The sequence below is a fragment of the Mesoplodon densirostris genome, chromosome 3 (genome assembly GCF_025265405.1).
Source record: "Mesoplodon densirostris isolate mMesDen1 chromosome 3, mMesDen1 primary haplotype, whole genome shotgun sequence".
Taxonomy (NCBI): domain Eukaryota; kingdom Metazoa; phylum Chordata; class Mammalia; order Artiodactyla; family Ziphiidae; genus Mesoplodon; species Mesoplodon densirostris.
This window is the reverse complement of record NC_082663.1, coordinates 121,669,695-121,688,218: the sequence shown is the minus strand read 5'-3', so window position 1 is coordinate 121,688,218 and position 18,524 is coordinate 121,669,695. Positions and strand designations below refer to the sequence as shown.

General features: G+C 51.2%; 1 protein-coding gene across 15 annotated transcripts; it reads left to right on the top strand.

The window, feature by feature from the left end:
* The first annotated feature begins 261 nt into the window (after window positions 1-261).
* SPRY4 (sprouty RTK signaling antagonist 4) lies at window positions 262-13,654 on the top strand. 15 transcript variants are annotated; one of them, XM_060093548.1, is made up of 5 exons: window positions 262-436; window positions 3,487-3,551; window positions 5,628-5,818; window positions 9,629-9,689; window positions 9,900-13,654. In XM_060093548.1, the coding sequence occupies exon 5, from the start codon at window positions 9,947-9,949 to the stop codon at window positions 10,844-10,846; it is 900 nt and encodes a 299-aa protein (XP_059949531.1). In that variant the 5' UTR covers window positions 262-436; window positions 3,487-3,551; window positions 5,628-5,818; window positions 9,629-9,689; window positions 9,900-9,946; the 3' UTR covers window positions 10,847-13,654. The 15 variants fall into 15 exon arrangements, with proteins under 15 accessions (XP_059949531.1, XP_059949530.1, XP_059949529.1 ...); XM_060093547.1 differs by having other exon boundaries at window positions 7,741-9,689; XM_060093546.1 differs by having other exon boundaries at window positions 5,628-5,911; window positions 7,741-9,689.
* The last annotated feature ends 4,870 nt before the right edge of the window (window positions 13,655-18,524 follow it).

The following is an 18,524-nucleotide window of genomic DNA, read 5'->3' as shown; positions in this document are numbered from 1 at the left end:
AAAAAAAAAAAAAAAAGGCAACAACAACCTCCACCCCTCTTTGTAAAAGAACGACGGCCCCTGGAGGAGCGAGAGCCAGCCCCAGCAATCACGGGTTAAGTTCTTTTCCGGCCCCCCATTCATAAAAAAAGGAGCGCGGCGCATGCGCGCGCGGGGTCTCTTGTGCCCACCCATTCATAGAATCGCGAACTGCGCGCGTGCGCACAGGAGCTCCCTTCCCTCCCATTCATAAAAAAGCCATTTTCCCAGGCAGTGGTTGCAACATCGCCGCGGAGGCAGCGAGAGGGACTGACAGCGCGGTGCAGGCGCTGAGGAGCGCAGGGAGCAGTGCCGGTTCCTCCGGCCGGCGTCTGCGAGGACAGCGGCGTCCGACCCACTCGGGTTCGGGAATTCACACAGACGTGGAGCAATGCTTGTGACTCTGCGGCTCCTCAAAGTAAGTCCCCGACCGGCTTCGGGATGTGAAGCTGCCCCTCTTTGAGTCGCGACGCGACTCCCCCTCGGGCTGGGGCAAATGGTGCGCTATTTCTAGGCGCGCCTCAATGTTCCTTCCCTCTCCGTGCGCCTCCTGGAGCCGCTGCGGTGCGCCGCAGCTCCCTGACGCCCTCGGCTGGGCCGGCAAGGCGCCGGGGGTGTTCACAGCTTGGCACCGGCGTTCCCGACCCCCGGGCACTGCCAAGCACGGCTTCCCCACTCTCTACGACTCGGAAGCTCCGTGCGTGTCCCGGGAGTTTGCTTCTGGCCTGGCCTTTTTCCTCCTGCCACCACCGGCCTCGGGCGCTGTAACAGGCGGCTCTAGGCTCCGTCAGGAGCCACCTCTTGGGTCCGGCGGGCACCCTAGCCCTGGGCGGCTCGCCCACCCCGGGCTCGCTGCCCACGGTGCCAGCTCTGCCGTAGATCTCCCCAACCCGCCGCAGCGGCCTATGCTCGACGTAGGTTTTTCTTTCCCCTTCGGAGCCGTGAGGAACTGGATTTTCTTCCCTTCTGCCTCCCCCTCGATGGTCAGCGCGGAGCTGGCCGGGACTGGGCATTTCTGCTGTCTCTCTCTCTTTGGCGAGGCGGTTCCTCGCCGTCTGACCTTTGCTCTGCTGCCGCATTTTATGCTGTGCAGCTGCCTTGCAGTTGCCTTTTCCTTCCCCGGCCTCTGCAGGGCCCGAGGCTCCTCGGCCTCCTCGTGCCTCCCTATCTCCGGGCACCGAGCTGTGCCAGGCCCCGGGGCCCCCGGGCCGCGCTGGGGCTGTGGTAGGGGCTGAAGGTGCGTTTCCATAACGCCGGGCGTGTGGGAGCTGGAGGAAGAGGCTGCGTGCGTAGGAGAGATAAGGCTCCCGCTTTCTCTCCTTCCTTCTTGGTGGTACCAGGCTTGACATCACCGAGAAGAGAGAAGGATAGAGACGGTACGTTCTGAAAATTCTGAATCGCCAAGCCTGTGGGGGCAATGAAGGGGGGTGAGGGCAAATTTGGCCAGACAGGACAGCTGGAGCTTGGCTCCATCACTGGGACCAGGGCTTTGCCCAGTTTCCCCTCCATACAGACCATCAAAAAGCATTTAGACAGTAGCTGCTCTTGTGCAAGAAGACGGTTTCTCAATTTTCTTTGATTGGGGGCTGGGGGTTGTGGGCAGAGGAGGCAGGAGAGGCGGAAAATGGTTGCATGGCTTGATGGGCTGAGCGATGGACGGGAGAAGCTAACTGGGCTGGAGAGGCTGGATGGTGGGCAGAGGGAAGAGCTGCTGGCTGCCTCTTGCACCAGCTGCTGGATGGGTATCCATATTGCCAGGCCTGGATGAGGGCAGAAGGCTGCCTTCTGGCCCATCAAGGCTCAGAGACCACTTTCCCCCCCGCAACCCCAGCATGACTCGCGATGAAAGGAAGGTTGTGGGTTCGGTGGGGTGCCCAGACCCAGTGTGAACCCCCTCTTTCCTGCTTCCAAACCAGTGGCATGATTCTCTCCATTTTGGGGAGGGGTGAGAGCAAGTGCATCTCTGTCTGGTTAGCTGACCAAGGCTCTCCAGTCTCTCTGAGCCTCTTGGGGGATACAAAGCTGGCAGGTGAAGGCCCAGAGCATTTAGGAAATGTGGGTTTATCAATCTGTTAATAAGCTCGGTCTGGCCTGAGGCCCTACCCAATATGGCACTGGTGATTTCACAATGTTTAGAGTTCCCCCGGATCTTCATAGGAATGGAGCATAAACATCTGAAAGTTTCAGTTTTTCCCTTAGTGTGTGGGTGTGGGGAGGACTAGGAAAGGGAGGGCAGCCATTGACAATGCCCTCCCCACCCCCACCCCAGCCCTCTCTCTCTCTCCCTCTCTCTTTCTCTGTCTCCTTCTCTCTCTTTCAGCAGAAGGGTGGGAAAGAAGTTATAGATGTGTCCAGTGTGAAATCAAATTTTCTCTCTTTCCTATAGCCCTTGGGAGGGTCCTCACTTGCCAGAAGGTTCCAGACGAATTCTAATATGAGCAGTGCACATCCTGACCAACTGAGCTGCGTGGCCAGTACTGGGAAGGGGGCATTTTGGTGGCAGATTTCTGAAATCTCCTTGATGGACAAATGTTGGTCAGCTTGATGAGGAAGACGATGAGGAAGACTTTAAAAACGTCTCTTGGTTATCTTTCTTTTTAGATTCTGAACTCTAGAGTAAGTGGTCTCCTGCTCATTCCCATGACCTTTACCAAATTACCCTCTGAAATGGCAACACCTCCTTAAAGCTTTGGTAGGGCGAGGTGGGAAGAGACTGATCACATGGAATAGTATGATTCCTGGTTAAAGCAGGGCAGAGGCTGTGAGGGCATTTGGAGCTCGCAGATGTCATTTTTGTTTTCATCCTTCCAGAATAGGTGGAGAGACGGGCTCTTTGGAACTCCACCCCCCCCCCCACTCTGCTAAACCTGACATTGCCTCTGTCCAGAGGTTTGGCTGACTTGAAAAACCAATGAAGGCAGCCTTTCAGCGCAGAATTTGAAAGTCAGTGATTTTAAAACTAAGGGAGGAAAAAACACCCATTAACACCTCCTGAAATGGCCCTTGAGGTGTGTTGCTCTGGGGTTTAATACTTTGGTATCACCAAAGTATAAATACTTTGTGTGGGATTCTCTTCCAGTGTCTGATGCTGTTAGTCCCTTCATGTGACATCTTCCGGCCCCCACGAGCATTTTCCTTTCCCCGGGCCATCCTCTTGGGGTAGGGCCCGGGTGATGGTACCAGGAGGCTTAGAAAGGAGCCCCTTCTCTTCAGAGAAGGTCAGTGTTCTTAGAAAGTTACGGCATTCAGTGTGGTTCTGCATCCAGAGTTGTCTGTCATCTGGGCCCTACTGAGGTGGAATTTCCCTTGTGAGGAAAACCTCTGGATCTAGGGATAGAATGAAAAATTTTGGATTTAGGATGTCGACATGGCAAGAGTGGAGAAGGTTCCATCTCATGGTCAACTTGGATCTACCTGACAGAAGGGAAAGCAGTGACTCATTGGAACATATTTTTACTCTCTCAAAAGAGCCAAAGGAAGAAGGTGATGAAGGGCAACATAACCGAAGACTGTATTACCTCTTCCAGACCAAGGTAGGGGCTGGGTCAAAGCAGATGAGGGGCTAGGAAATGTGCTAAGCTTGGGCCTTAGTCTCCCCATCTGCAGAGTGGGGAGAAGAAACTCCTCCCGAGGGGCCAGGGCCAGCTGAGCAGCTAGCAATTGTGCAGGGCTGGGGCTGTGCCCCTTGTTACTACTGGGTGCCTAGTAAGGACGGCTTGGTTGTAAGGGAGCCCCTTCCTCCACAGGAGATGTGGGGTGCTGTGTGATGTAAGAGGCGGAGGATGCTTAGCTCTCGAGGGGGCCTGGGGCCACCCTGCAGATCCGGACAGCTGACAAGGCTGGGGATGTATCCGGGACATGTGGCTGGGTTTAAGAGGCTCCACCGTTCAGCTGTGATCACGATTGTTCTTTCCAAGGACAGTTGGTGGAGGAAGCAAGGGCACCGGGGAGGGAGCACAGATGTGCTGGATCTCACGGAGGAGGGAAGGGGCCCTTCTGGGGCAGGTGGCCATTTGCAGAAAAGTGGTTTCCCTTGTCTCTTTCTGATTGGGGGGAAGGGGGAGTCACTTCCTGCCCCATCCCAGGAGTAAGCTAAAGTCTATTATTGTAAGTCCAATTCTTAGTGGAGGGTGGTGAGACAAATAAAATGATCTTGGTGTCAGTGAGAAGGGGGGTCCTCCCCTGGGGTTTAGATTTCTGGTCCCCCACCCCAAACTTTGATGTGGGCCAGTGGTTCCCCAACTGTACCAGTAGTTAACAGACTTCTTCTAGCCCCATTCTTTTCTCACTCTTGACTTCTAATCCCTCTTTAAGGGGATCTGAGCAGACAACAATTCCAAAATTTGTAGCCAGTTAGAATAGCCCAGAGCCAAAGTACAGCAAGACCTCTCCCACTCACCCTAGCACTGGGGTTTTGGAGCTCAGCTGGCTGTGGAAAAAGAAGAGAAAAGGGTTGGGAACTGATAACTGGGGATGGGACAACGTGAGGAAAAGCAGCTGCTTTTGTGATCTCTGACAGGTTATGACCAGAGGTCAGCTCCTTAGTGCTAGTGGTGGGTGGCAGGGAGGAACAAGGTTTCTCAGGCAAATCCAGCTGCCTAAATGCTTTATTTGCAGCAGAGATTGTCTCCCTCAGTGGGGTGTAGGGAAGGCAAGTCCCTGGCTTCCCTCATCCCCCTTCCCCCCCTTTAAAAAGTCTTTTTGAAGCAATAAGTCATTATTTAGTTGGAGCTTAATGAACTAAACTGGAGTGTTGTACCAAAGAACCCAAGCGAGAGTGGTAGATACTGGTGGGCGGGCTCTCATGAAGCCTAGAGACCTTTTTCTCTGAGCTGTTAAAGGCTTAAACAGCCTTCCCTGAAGGCACCTGCTGGGACTGAATGGGGCAGTGCAGAAACTGCCCTTTCATTCAGACCCCCTTGCCAGTTTGGCATTAGCTGACCTGTAGTTTTCAAAGTACAACTGTCAGGTTTTCCTAATATTTCCCAACTCCTCTCCCTGGGATAAGTCCAGGGGAACGGGTGGATGGGTGGAACAGACATTTAACATGCCTCTTGATTCTTTGCAGCCAGCCTGCATTGAGCTGTCTGCCGCCTTGATGCTCAGCCCCTCCCCACAGGTACACACGCAGTGTCAGGCTCACAGACGAAGCCGCAAATACAGGGCAGTGTGCTCTGGGCTTTTCGATATCCTGCTGATTCAGTATTCTAGGACTCTCTTCTTCTGCCTTCCTTTTACCCTAGCTCCTCCTTCCCTTCCCCACAGACCTGGACCAGGAAGCCGCATCCATGAACGTGCCCTAGGGACCCTTAAGTTCAGCTTTATAGGTGGGAGGAGATGGGATTCCCGCCCACTCTAGACTTTCCTTTTAGGGACTTTGTGGTGAGATCCTACAAATGAGACCCATTTGAGCTTATGAAAACTCTTAGAAAAATGGGGGTGTGTGAGGTGACAAAAGGGATGCCAAAGAAAATGGAAGTGAAGATGTCTTGCGCTCTGACCCTTCCTTTAATGACAGATTTCAACCCCCCCAGCCTCTGCTTTCCACACTGAAAATTCCCCTAAGTGGGGGCCAGTCTGATGTCAGCCCTGTCTGGCTTCCTTTCCAGGCTGGTTGGGTAAGAACCCGAAGATGGCCGGATGAGGTTCCCTGAGGGCTGGTGGCAGACCTGGGAGACTGGCGGAGTTCATGACTATAAGAGAGAAGGGTGCTTCCGTGCCCTTCCATGAAAACCCAGAAGTTATTGCAAGTCAGGGTCGCAGGGCTGAAGTTGCAGCCTCTGGAGCCTCTGCTACCTGGGTTCGAATCCTGCCCTGACCACTTGCCCGCTCTATGACCCTTTGTTTTTCCACTTCTTCCTCTGCAAAATGGGTGTTATCCTCCAAAGTGATGGTGAGGATTGAAGGAGAAAATCATTGAGTATTTAGCACAGAGCTTGACACCAAGAAATGTTTCATAAATGCTTGCTGCTCCCCTAATTATTAATTATTATTAGAAGGTTGGAATGGAGGTAAAAGTTTCCCTTCCTCATGCTAATCCATAAGGCTGCCACCTAAAATTTGATAGAGGTGCTTCTCTGGCTGAGTGGACTGCTGGCTTTGTTTCTCAGTCCACAGTCTTCCAAATTGGCCATGAGTCTCCCAAACAGCATAAATGAGGCAAAGCCTCCTCTCTCCTATTTGTATTATAAATCTCTTCCTTCCTTGCAGGGGAAGCAGAGTACGTATTAAACTGCACTTAAGTTCGGCAGCGTTGCTCAGACTGGAGGGTGGGTGTGTCGCAGTGAGTAGAGATCAATCTTCTAAGCCGAGGACTTGGGGGGTTTTGAGACACCATTTAGCTGTGTTGAGGGGTTATCAAACAGGCTATCGGGAAGTTGTTTTTCTTGTCAGCCAAATGAATTCCACCCTTCTGCAGAGGGTCCCGGCTAATTGGGAGGTGAGGCCATGAAGGCTGAAAAGGTTGGAGTGGTACAACTGAGCCCCTGGTGGCCGGAAGGCATCTTCCATCAGGGTTATGATAGGGAAGATGCATTTTAGAATATGCCTCCTGGAGCCATCTTGGATACAGCATGTCCCAAGAGAGCTGAGTCATCGTGGACTGAGCTCCCACTCCCATGTCTGGCCCTGAGTGCAGGCCCAGATGTTGACAGCTGCCTCTGGAGGGTGATGGGAGCCTGCTAATGCCAATATCTCCATCGCCTGCAGGCGCTGCTCCCACCCTGGCTTCCTGGTGGGACTTTTCCATGGGACTTTTTCCATGAATCTGCCTTGTGATTCCAGGGCCTATTAAAATCCCCAAGCATTGCCCATGCCTTTTGCTTCCTCCATAGAAAGTGTGCCCATTCTTATAGAACCCCAGGAATAGAATCAGGGGAAGGAGAGTGGATAAACAGTATAGGGGAGGGGGAGTACCCACAGCATGGCCAGTCCCAATCCTAGTCCTAAGAGGCAAAAAGCCCAACTACATGGGACAATACAACCTTCAAACTACCACTGACATTTTGTTGGCAGGACCCTGAGTATTTGTGACCTGAGCTTCTGGAATAAGGGAATCACGTTGTCTTTGTCCTGGTTGGGGGTTCTGTCTGAGGCGCCTCTTGGCTGGCACGAGAGTCATCTCCTGTGCCTCTGTCAGCACTTTCCATTCTTCTGCCTAGTCACACCTTTTCCTCCAGGCAAAGGTCTGGGACCCGGGGCTCCTAACCTTCTTCTCTTGACCCCAAACCCACTTATTCTAGAAGCAAGGCTCTGGAGTGCCTGCAAAGAATAAAGTGGGCTGAGGTAGCGTCCCCTGAAGTTCTGCCCCATGGCCATCTTGATCCTTGGCAAAACTTCTCTCTCTGAATGCTTTAACTAACATCCCCCCCATCCAGCCCTGACCCCAGGATCCCCAAAGGAGTCTGCCTTGGCAGATACTATCTCTTGGTGGCACACCTGCCAGACACTTAAGTCTAACTCTGCCTTGGGGAAGTCTCCTCTTTGAAGACGATGCTCTCCTGACATGTTGAGGGAACACAGAGGCAGGAGGCAGGCTACCTCTAGGCAGACATCCTCTGAGATGGGAGAAACTATGCACAGAAATCTCTCTTAAGTAGATAGGACCGTGGGAGCAAAGCCCTTGTTCATGAGCCCATAGTTCATGCCTTTGCGAAGGGGAAATATCAGTTGACTGAGCAATGAACCTTGCAGAAAAGACTTAATGCTTTTTTTTTTTTGCAGTATACAGATGAGAACCTTGTGGATAAGCTCCCATTCATCTACTTCATGAACTTCGCATCTAGACCTAGCTCTATATTTCAGACAGGCTGGAAAGCATCTAAGGAGGCCCTTCCCCAATTTAACCATTTCTGATCAAACTGTTGTCTCCAAGCAGGGGAAGTATAATACAGAGTTGCCCTGAATGCCTTTTTTTTCTCTCTTCATTCTTTACTATAGACATTGATAAGTATGGATGTGTCACTCGGGGCAGGTGTCATTCTCCTGTGATTGGAATACTGGGATGACCAGCTGTGTCCCAAGTCTGGAGGGATACAGGGTTAGAACTGGAAGGGAAACCTATCCACATCCCCTTCTTAGGCATCACCTTTGAGGCAAGGTGAACCTAATAACGGAGGTACAGGGTCAGCTCTCCAAATTAGAACATCATTAGCGTCTTGAAAAAGCATTTACCGAAACCCCATCCCATAGCACGTTAATCCAATGGTCTTTTTTTTTTCTTTTTTTTTTTTCCCCCAAAGGTGGTTATCTTCCCCTTTTATCCGAACCCTGGCTATCTGTTCTGTCCCCCACTCCCAAGCTCGGTGGAAATCTTCCCAGAGTCTACTCTTTCTCTGGGATTCCAAATCGTGCCCCTTGGGCAGAGGTCTTGGCCTCTGTTGCTATTTCTTTAAATTGATCTCTAGCCGAATTCTGAATGTAAAGGTCAGCAGGCGAGGAAATGGCACTTCTAATAGAAAACAATGTGCACTTTCTAAATTTGAACCAAGCCGTTTCCGCTCTTTGATTTAAGTGACTTCCTGGGGTTCCGTGTCAGGCACTGCAGTTGAATCTCTGGCCGGATTCCAACTTAAAATTGCACTCTCTCGGTGAAATTAGAAACTGATCCAGGGTTGGCTTAGCTATTCTAGTAAATAGCATTTAGGCTGAATGTTCAGCTCAGCACTTGGCAATGGGTGATGTGAGTGCCCCTCGGGAGGATTTCCCATCCAAGTTGTCAGAGGTGCACCTACCCAGGGGTTATTAGCCACTAGATGTTGCTGCTCTTAGAAGTAGTGGTAATAAGTTAACGTCCTGGATGTGCAGGCATCAGATACAGCTCTTCCTTCTCTTGTGATTATCTGAAATAAAGGCTTTTGTTGATCCAGCTGATAAACTACATGGGAGCATACAGGGACTGTCTGTCATGGTCACCACATCGGCACTCAGCACAACGCTTGCTACTTATTAGTCGTACTTATTAGTGCTCAGGAAATCTAAACTGTTGCTCTCTGGGATGGTGATAAATTAGAGTATGTGCTGTGTGTCAGGCAAAATGCTAGGTCCTAGATACGCATTTTCTCATTCAGTCCTCACAAGAACCCATTTTACAAATGAAAATACTAAGGCATAGAGGTTAAAGAACCTCATTCACAGTAACACTGCTAGGCAGAGGTGAGAATTTGAACTTGGATCTGATTCCGGAGCCTGTGTTTATAACTGCTAAGCTGTATCTGTCTTAAATCAGGAGCATGTTTCATGGGGGTTTTAAGAATGAACTCTGACGGCACAGGTTTGAGCCCTAGTTCTGCTACTGATGGTTTTGTGTGACTGTGGACAAGTTACTTTGTTTGTTTGTTTGTTTTTTTTGCGGTACGCGGGCCTCTCACTGTTGTGGCCTCTCGGGCTGCGGAGCACAGGCTCCAGACGCGCAGGCCCAGTGGCCATGGCTCACGGGACCAGCCGCTCCGCGGCATGTGGGATCTTCCCGGACCAGGGCACGAACCCATGTCCCCTGCATCGGCAGGCGGACTCTCAACCACTGCGCCACCAGGGAAGCCCCTGGACAAGTTACTTTGAACATTAGTTTCCTGTAACTAGAAAAGGGATAATAATAGTAGTTACATTTTAGGTTTATTGTGAAGAGTCAATGACGTAATAAATATGGTGCTTAGAAGAGTCCCTGGCACATAGTAAGTACTAAATAAGTTATTTCTACCACTTACTATTATTGTTGCTGTCATTATTAATCATCTAAGCCATAATGCTGGAGATCCACCAAAGGAATTCCAGTTCCCATTTCATTTGGGCTCCCAAGGACCTGACGGGGGGTGGGGGTGGGGGTGTTAACAGGCCACATACTGATGCCTGGAATCCATTCTCTCTTCCGCCCCCGACTCCAGGGCCCCTAGAAGCCTGTTTCTCTGCACAGCCCAGGACCTCTGGCCCCATGGAGCCCCCGATCCCACAGAGTGTCCCCTTGACTCCCAGCTCAGTCATGGTCCAGCCCCTTCTGGACAGCCGTATGGCCCACGGCCGGCTCCAGCACCCCCTCACCATTCTCCCCATCGACCAGATGAAGACCAGCCACGTGGAGAACGACTACATCGACAATCCTGGCCTGGCACCCCCCACCGGCCCCAAGCGGACCCGGGGTGGAGCCCCAGAGCTGGCCCTGACACCCGCCCGCTGTGACCAGGACATCACCCACCACTGGATCTCCTTCAGCGGGCGCCCCAGCTCTGTGAGCAGCAGCAGCAGTACGTCCTCTGACCAGCGCCTCTTAGACCACATGGCACCCCCGCCCGTGGCTGACCAGGCCTCCCCGAGGGCCGTGCGCATCCAGCCCAAGGCCATCCACTGCAAGCCACTGGACCTCAAGGGCCCGGCCGTCCCCCCAGAGCTGGACAAGCACTTCTTGCTGTGCGAGGCCTGCGGGAAGTGTAAGTGCAAGGAGTGCGCGTCCCCCCGGACGTTGCCCTCCTGCTGGGTCTGCAACCAGGAGTGCCTGTGCTCCGCCCAGACGCTGGTCAACTATGGCACCTGCATGTGCCTGGTGCAGGGCGTCTTCTACCACTGCACCAACGAGGACGATGAGGGCTCCTGCGCCGACCACCCCTGCTCCTGCTCGCGCTCAAACTGCTGCGCCCGCTGGTCCTTCATGGGCGCCCTGTCCCTGGTGCTGCCCTGCCTGCTCTGCTACCTGCCCGCCACCGGCTGCGTGAAGCTGGCCCAGCGCGGCTATGACCGCCTGCGCCGCCCCGGATGCCGCTGCAAGCACACGAACAGCGTCATCTGCAAGGCAGCCGCCGGGGACGCCAAGGCCAGCAGACCCGACAAGCCTTTCTGACACCTCGGGTCAAGTCCCGGCGCTTCCCCCTGGAAACTTGGTTCCCTTCTCACACCTGAGAGGGGACCACCACAGCGAGGCCAGAGGTTTTAGCATCCTCAGGCTGACCCTGCCAGTCTGCCCACACTCCCTACCCCCAGCTTCTGAAGAAACAGAGACCACAATCACCCATCCTTCTCTTCCCCAAAAGGATGAAGAAGCACTTTGGGGGGTTTTTTTTGTCTTTTTTTTTTCAGGGTCCTGGAACTTTGTGTGAAACAGATAGTGGCAGGGGCGTGGTGTGGTTTGGGGGCGATTTTTATTTTTCAGAAGATGGAACACAGATGTGGACACATATCCGGAAGTTGCAGCTGCTTGAATGCCTTCCCAGCCCTCCTCCTCCCTCCCTCTCTCCCCGCTCTTTTGCATTCTCTCTGGCTGCCTGGGGAGGAATCGGTAACTGAGCGGCCAGGGGACCTTGGAAGAAGACCCTTGGAGTTTTGCCGTCTATACCTTCTCCCAGCCTCTACCCCGGTTTGCCCCGACATTTTGGGGAAGGTGTAGACCCTGGCGATCCCTGTTGTATATACGTGGGAGCCCCCCCCCCCCCTTTCTCGCTCTGGCCGGAGCCACGGATGGATTTAGGAACCACTGCACAGTACCTTTTCTCCCTTCCAGCTTCCTCACTAACTCTTGGGGGTGTTCCACTCATAACACCGTCCTTCGGCTCTTACTGGGTCACAGACTCACCCGCCCGCTACGTGTCCCAAGTTCTCTCTACTCAGATCTTTTCCAGAAACTTTATGGGTAGAGAAGGCCAGGGCGGCAAATTCGAGACCAAATAGCATTTTGCCAATGAGTCTGAGGCTGTGGTCTCTGGATCCAGTCATTATGTTTTTATAGAATCATTAAACCAGATGCTAACGGTGTTTTAAGAAATAATAGTAAAACACTTGCTTCCTTTTGGGCCACCCCCAGGAAGGGCTGATTTCAAAATCTGGGGGGCGAGCAACCTCAAGGAACACAATCCCCCTCCCCACCAAGAAGAGGATTTTAGCAGCAAATAAGAGAGGCAGCACCTCCCATTGGCAGAGTGAGAGTTGAGGCGAGCTGGGGGCGGGTTTCTTCTCTCTTGATTCTGCTGCTTGCTGTCATAGCCTTTTGTGTACAGTGTCTGTATCTTTAATGTAAATAGACAGATGATGAAAAAAGAGTCTATTTTAGTGTTAGAAAGCCCTGGCGGGGGAGTCAGAAGAATGCGGGTGGGGGAAAGATTCTCCGGGGGCTTTTGGGATTGAGCCCTGCTTCTGTGCGTGGCTACATGAGCCCCTCCCAACAGCCCCCAAAGACGTAGCAACTCTTTCTCTCAAGGTGCTAAAGGACTCAGAAAGTGCAGCTCGTCCGGTGGGTAGGTACTTGTTGCATGCAAAAGCTGTAGTGTGTCCGGTCCTTCCTCCCTAGCTATTGTGCGGGGTTTTTGCTTAGTGTGGTATTTTGTGCCTCCCTCTCTTTCCCCCCATGAGAGGAAGTAGTCTGGGTCAGAAAAGCTACCCCAGGTGATATTGGAAGTGCACTAGGCACAGCGTTTGTAGCATTTCCAGTTTGTTCTGTAGGAACAGAACAGCCTCCAGGAAGGAGGCAAGGAGGCAGGTAGCTGTGATGGTCATGCACCCAGTGCTTCTCAAGGACTTTTTTTTTTTCCTTCTTGAAGACTAGTAGTAACACCTTATGTTTTAGAATAAGTTAATTGTAACCGTAGGTATTTATTGACTGGTGGAAAGGAGGGGAGGGTCTTATTATTTTAGGCTTTATTTATATAACATGCTGGCTTGTAAAAGGCAAATATGAAATACTGCATCTGCGTTTTCTAAGGCTGATTCCTGTAGCTACCTTTGCCACAGTCGTGATGGATGTATGGATGTTCTTGCACAAATCAGAGGGAATGGTAGAAAAAACACATTCAGCCAACCACTTATCCTAATTGAATGTATCAGATGTGTACTGAAGGGACTGGAGATGTTTTCCTCAGAACAGGTGTGCAGAGGTTACCCCTAAAAAGAGGGCACACGTCCTCTCTTGGTGAGACCTCAGAACTTTTCCCAAAGCCCCTCCCTCAAATGTCTCCATGGGAAACTTGACCCAGTGGCAAGTTGCACTTTGGTGATCTTTGGAGTTCTACACGCCCATTCTGTGGAGAATTGATTTACATAAGCTGTGCATACACACACACACACACACACACACACACACACACACATACATACATACATACATACATACATACATACATAAATACATACATACATACATTTACCCCTACTCCACCGTCTCTATCTACATAGACCCTGTTACCTGGCAAACAGCCTCCTGAACCCTGACTTTTTGTGTATATAGTTATAAACATGAATTTTTCTGGGTTTTGGCTTTCTTTTTTCCCTTCCCCCTGTTTTGGCTTGTTCTTTTTGGTTTGCATCTACCCTGCTAGATGGATGTCTGCAGAACTCTCTGTGTCCTGTGTGCTCAGCTTCGGTTCACCCAACTTTGTTGCATAGCTGTCCCTCAGCATGTTTTTCTTGGCAAAAAGAAAAAATAAAACTGGCTTGCCCATGGCCCCTGGGGGCCAGTCAAGGGCCACTGAGGGACCAAGCTTTCGGAAACACGACACATTTCTGTGGCTGCTTCTGGCTGGTTGCGTGTCCTGTCACCAATGGCTTGCTTGGCTGGATTATGTCTCGTGTTGACCTTTTTTTGAAAAGTGCCAGCTACTTCCCACTTCTGTTCGACCTGGGGTGGCTGGTGGTTCTGCCTGGAACTGGGGGTGGGATCCACAAACCTGGGTCCAGGATGCTTGTCCTAAGGGGCCAAGGCTGCTTCCCCTCAAGGGTGGGTTTGTGAAGGCCCAACACTCCAGCCGGCACCCTGGGAACTGGGTCTACGAGAGCCCAGCCCTCGCAGGTAGCTGATGGGGTACAACCAAGGCTCCTGAAGGTCCCTGGCTGGGAGGAGTCAAGGCCAGCCCCTGCTATTGATATGGGCCCTTCACAGCTCACCGAGATGGAAGACCATCACGTGATGCTCCTGGTTCTTTCCGCATTCTGGAGTCTGCGTGCATCCCTGTTGGGCATCGAGCGAGGCCCAGTTAGATTATGATGAGTCCAAGTGTGGAAAGTGTGGGCTGGGACCAGCATCCAGATCCCGTCACCTTCATGGTCTCTGTGCTGCCCCAGGAGATGTCCGGTGGGGTGTAGGCAGCACAACTTGGCACCGTGCAAGTCACTAGGGCATCCCGCAGACTTCACTGGCCTTCTGGTTCATGCCTTCAGGAAGCATTTTCATGCCCTCTGCTTACTGTGACAGGTGATGACAAATCTTACGCTGCCATTTTTTGCTGTGGGTAACTGTGGTGTCTTATCTTGCTTTCTCTTCTCACTGCCCCACGGTTTGGTTTCATGTTACAAACAGAAAAGCTGTTCAAGGGTCCCACCCTGGCATATTTTCCCTCTTCACTGTAACCCCTTCTCACCCCACATCAAAAGTTACCACAGAAGGTTTCCTTTGTATAGAATATTTATTTTGAAGCTCTATTTTAATAGTATTTATTTTAGAAAGTCTACTATTGTAAGAGTTCTTCTGTTTGTGAAGAAAAAGCAAGTTAAAAACTGAATGTACTGATCTAGAAAATATATATAAATATATATTGTTAAATATACACAGGACTGCCGTTTCTCTGTGTGTCTGTGTGTTCACACTCCCAACATCTTCACCCAGCAAGGTGCCTCGTTTGTCAAAGAACAAATGGAAATGAGTAGCCAAGCTCTGGCAGACAGAGGCAGGGGGAGAGGGCTCCTGGCCCTTGTCCTGCCTCTAGGATGACCTGAGAGTCGGTGGAGGAAAGCTTCACTTTCTTATGAAGCTGAATCCTGCCAGGTGCTAAATCCTCTGGCAAGCCCTCCTCCTACACGAGGGTGCATTGATAACAGATGGACAGCAAAACTGGGAAGTGGGAGAGGTTCATCTGACCTGCCCATTTGACAAAAATTCTGCAACTCTCCTTTTAGCCTTGGTGCCCCCAAGCAGATTTTCATGTACCTACACCTACAGGCTTACAGAAGGCAAATACAAAAGCCCTTGGCAGTTTCCTTATTTTCACTAGATTGGTGCATATTGCACAAAACCCGTCCCCTCTGACCTCTAAAGACTTGCATCTATTACATGATTTGCCTCCGCCTTTCCAGTGCACCTTCCATCTATCTATCCCTCTATCTCCCCACCATGCAGCCACTTCTCAGATGATCTATTTTCGATTCATATGCCAATCACAAGGAACGTTGGGCTTTTATGTGAACACATACCTCTTGTTTGCTGAAAGAGGAATTGAGAAATAGACATTTTTCTGTTACCAGTAAGTGGGGTCTAACAGCCAGCAATGGTGGGGGGAAGGGGCTGGAGGGAGAGGTGAGATCAGGAGCCCTGGGTCCAGGTCTGGTTTTCTCTGGGGTCACCGGTTATGGCGTCTTCCAAGTCGTTGTGAAAGCCTCGGGGTCCTCTTCGAGACCTCCAAAGCCATTGCATTCCAAGGATTCCCTGGTCACTGTCCAAGAAGGCACAAAAGATGTCCTTCCTCATTGTGGTCTTGTCTGCTTCTTCTCGGCCTGACCTTGTGGCTTGTCCCTCTTCTGCATGATGGCGTCTCCCTTCGCTGACAAGGTAAGTAACTGACACTTGGAGGTGGTTATTTTTTTTCCTTGGCTCAGTCCCAGATACTGTACCAGGCTTTAAGTCTTGGGTGTCCTGATAGGTGGGGACATGGGTCAGGCCTGCCCCTGGTTTTACTTTTTTTCTAGTGCTTAGACTCACCCAAATACTCTTGAGGAGATGGGAGCTAAACAAATGTGAGCTTGTTTTTTAAGATACAGTGTCCAGAGCAAAAGTTCCACATGTGCCTCCATTGTCTTTCTTTGACTGGCCCTGTTCCTCTTTGTTCCCAGTTATGAAATGACTTAGGTGGCTTAGCATGTAGTGAATGGTTCCTTTTTGCCAGGCACTGAACACACTTGGCCGAAAACCATTGTTAGTTACCTCTTAGAGATGCAGAAATTGAGGGTCAGAGGAGGTGTTACATGCCTGCTAGTTACATGGTTGAAGGGTAGACGGGAAAATGGAAAGGTGAAGGTTTAGCAACTTAATTTGGGGAAGAAGCACAGGATGGAATAAAAAGACTACCCAGTGATAGAATTTTTTTTAAAAAAGGGAAGAAGAAGAATTTCAACCCTCTCCACACCCATAACCACACACCTCCTATGAGGGCACCACAAGCCTGATGCTCATCCAACAAAGAGAGAAGAGTGGGGGCAAGCTGGGGGGAGGTCCCAGCTCTGATGGCAGACAACCAGAACCCCTTGGGCAACTTTGTCATCAGGCCAGGAGGCCCCCAGCCCCTTCTGCAGCTCCCCAGCTGGCCCCTGCACCCTGCTGAATCTGCACCTTGAAATGAGCTCAACTTCCCAAAGTTCGTTTGTGAGCTCATCGAATGCACCCCGGCAGACAGCTCCGTGATGGAGGTGTGTGCCAGATGAAAGCTGAGAGGACATTTTTAAGAGTCTTAAGTTTATTCATCAGAACTTTAATAAAACAATATGTCCATGGCCTGGGGCAGGTATAATTTTCATAATTTATGGGTCTCTGAGACAGGAAGAGAGCTCAGGGTTTTATTGTGTTTTGCACGATAAATGGCATTCCAGTTGTCTACATGATGTTCCTTAAGGACTGTTGTCTGGCAGGAACACAGGCCTTCTGGAGCCCACCTGGGCCTCAAGGCCTGAGGCAAGGGATAATTATGAATACATCTGTATCTTTTAAGCAGGAGATGATTGAAAAACTCCCTAGTTTCCTTCTGTCATTAGAAGACACTTCCTATGCCGACACCTATATTAACATTTAACTGTTGCAAGGGTTGGAACCCTCCCTGCTTCCTTCCTCCCCCACCTTCTTTCTCCCTTGGGTCTGGCCTCTTTCTTTCCTGTACCTGAAGAGACTACGGTAACCAGTCTCCTGACTGGCTCCACTCCCACTGGGCGTGGTGAGGGAGGGAGTGGCTTCGGACTCTGAACAGAAAATCCACCCATGACAAAGCAAGGGAAGAGCTTCAGGTGATTCTCTGTTGGAGTCAGTAGTTGGAATACCTGCAGTACTCTAGAAAGCCTTCACAGAGTAACAGAGGTCAAGTCGCCTTAGGAAACCATTACGAAAGCTACTGCTTCTGAGCAAAGACACTGCATTATCATTGACAATCTTGAAAACAATCAGATTAGGTTGATATAATCAGTCTCATTTTATAGAGGAGAAACCCCCTTCCAGGCTCAGAGAGGGTAAGTCACTCACCCAAGGCCACACAGCTGATAAGTGGTGGACCTTCCTCCACAGCTTGTGTACTGCATGCTAAAGTCCTATTGTAACTTTCAGACCCGATCCAAAGATCACCTCCCCTGGGATGCCCCCTAGTGCTTCTGTAGAAATCAGTAGAGTAGGTGATCTTTAAACAATACATAGACTGATTGGGATGGGACTGGAACCCGGGTATAAGCACCGCTTCACAGCACCGCATATGAAATATTGGGGCCCCATCCTCAAACTGATCTCAGGAAGGATGCTGCGTTACCCCATGACATTGTAACAACCCTCCCTACGTTGCTCTTGGCCAGCCTTCCTCATTTCCTCTGCAATTGAAAGAGGAATTGCTTCCCCAGATGTGTGGAATTATTTGGACTGTGGTGGCCAGAGACAAGAATCTTAACAGGGGAGAGGGGGAGCTTAACCCAGCTAATTCAGAAGTGTAGTCTGGTGGCTTGTGGGTGTGTGGGGCGGCAGAACTGCTCCGGGAGAGACGCACACACAAGGTTTAAGGGAGAAGGTCCCCCTCTGGTCCAGGGGCAAAGTACAAAGAGGGCACAGACCAGGGCCACAGCAGCCCGGGTGGAGTGGAAGGCAGCAGGGCTAGGGTCTGGGGACCCCCATGTTTATAAGCTGAGTTCCTCCCAACCCCCCAGGCTACTGCTTGACCAGTTTCCAGGCAATGCTCCAGCCAGCCCTGCATTACCAAGGCTCTCTGAGGTGGCGGATCTAATCGGATTAAAGAACTAGTGTCCATCCAGACGGAGCCATTTCCCAGAGAGTGGGCACAGCCAGGGCCCTGGGCTCACTGAGAAGTGACCGCCACTTCTGCAGGCCTCTCCTCTCAAGGCCATGTGCTGGGAAGAGCAACTGAGCCTTATGGTCCCAATGCCCAGGGCCCTGCTCTGCCACCTTCTCTAGTGTGACCTCGGGAGGGTCACTGCCTTTCTAACAGCAGTTGGAGGATTCGACAGTGGCTGTGTGCAGCACTGATAAACGTTGTTACCAATATCTTAGAGGTGAAAACATGTCTCATAGAACAGCAGAGAATAGAAGAACTCAGTCTCCTTTCCTCTGGGCCTCAGTTTCTCCGTCTTTAGCCTGGAAGTGTGGACCACGTAGGCAAGACACCACAGACTACAGCCCACAGTGTTTTCAAAAACTGTTGGTTGTTCTTTGAAAATGAAGAGGTTTCCAAGCCCAGATCTAAAACTTCTCATGAAAAATAAAAAGCGCTGGCAGGGGACTTCCCTGGTGGTGCGCTGGTTAAGAATCTGCCTGCCAATGCAGGGGACATAGGTTCAAGCCC

Bases quoted from the DNA above. Each gene is read 5' to 3' on its own strand.
- SPRY4 (XM_060093544.1), top strand. From the start codon at position 5,887: ATGGGTGTTATCCTCCAAAGTGATG. The intron at 5,912-9,899 runs GTGAGGATTGAA...CCCCGACTCCAG, and splicing joins TGTTATCCTCCAAAGTGATG to GGCCCCTAGAAGCCTGTTTC.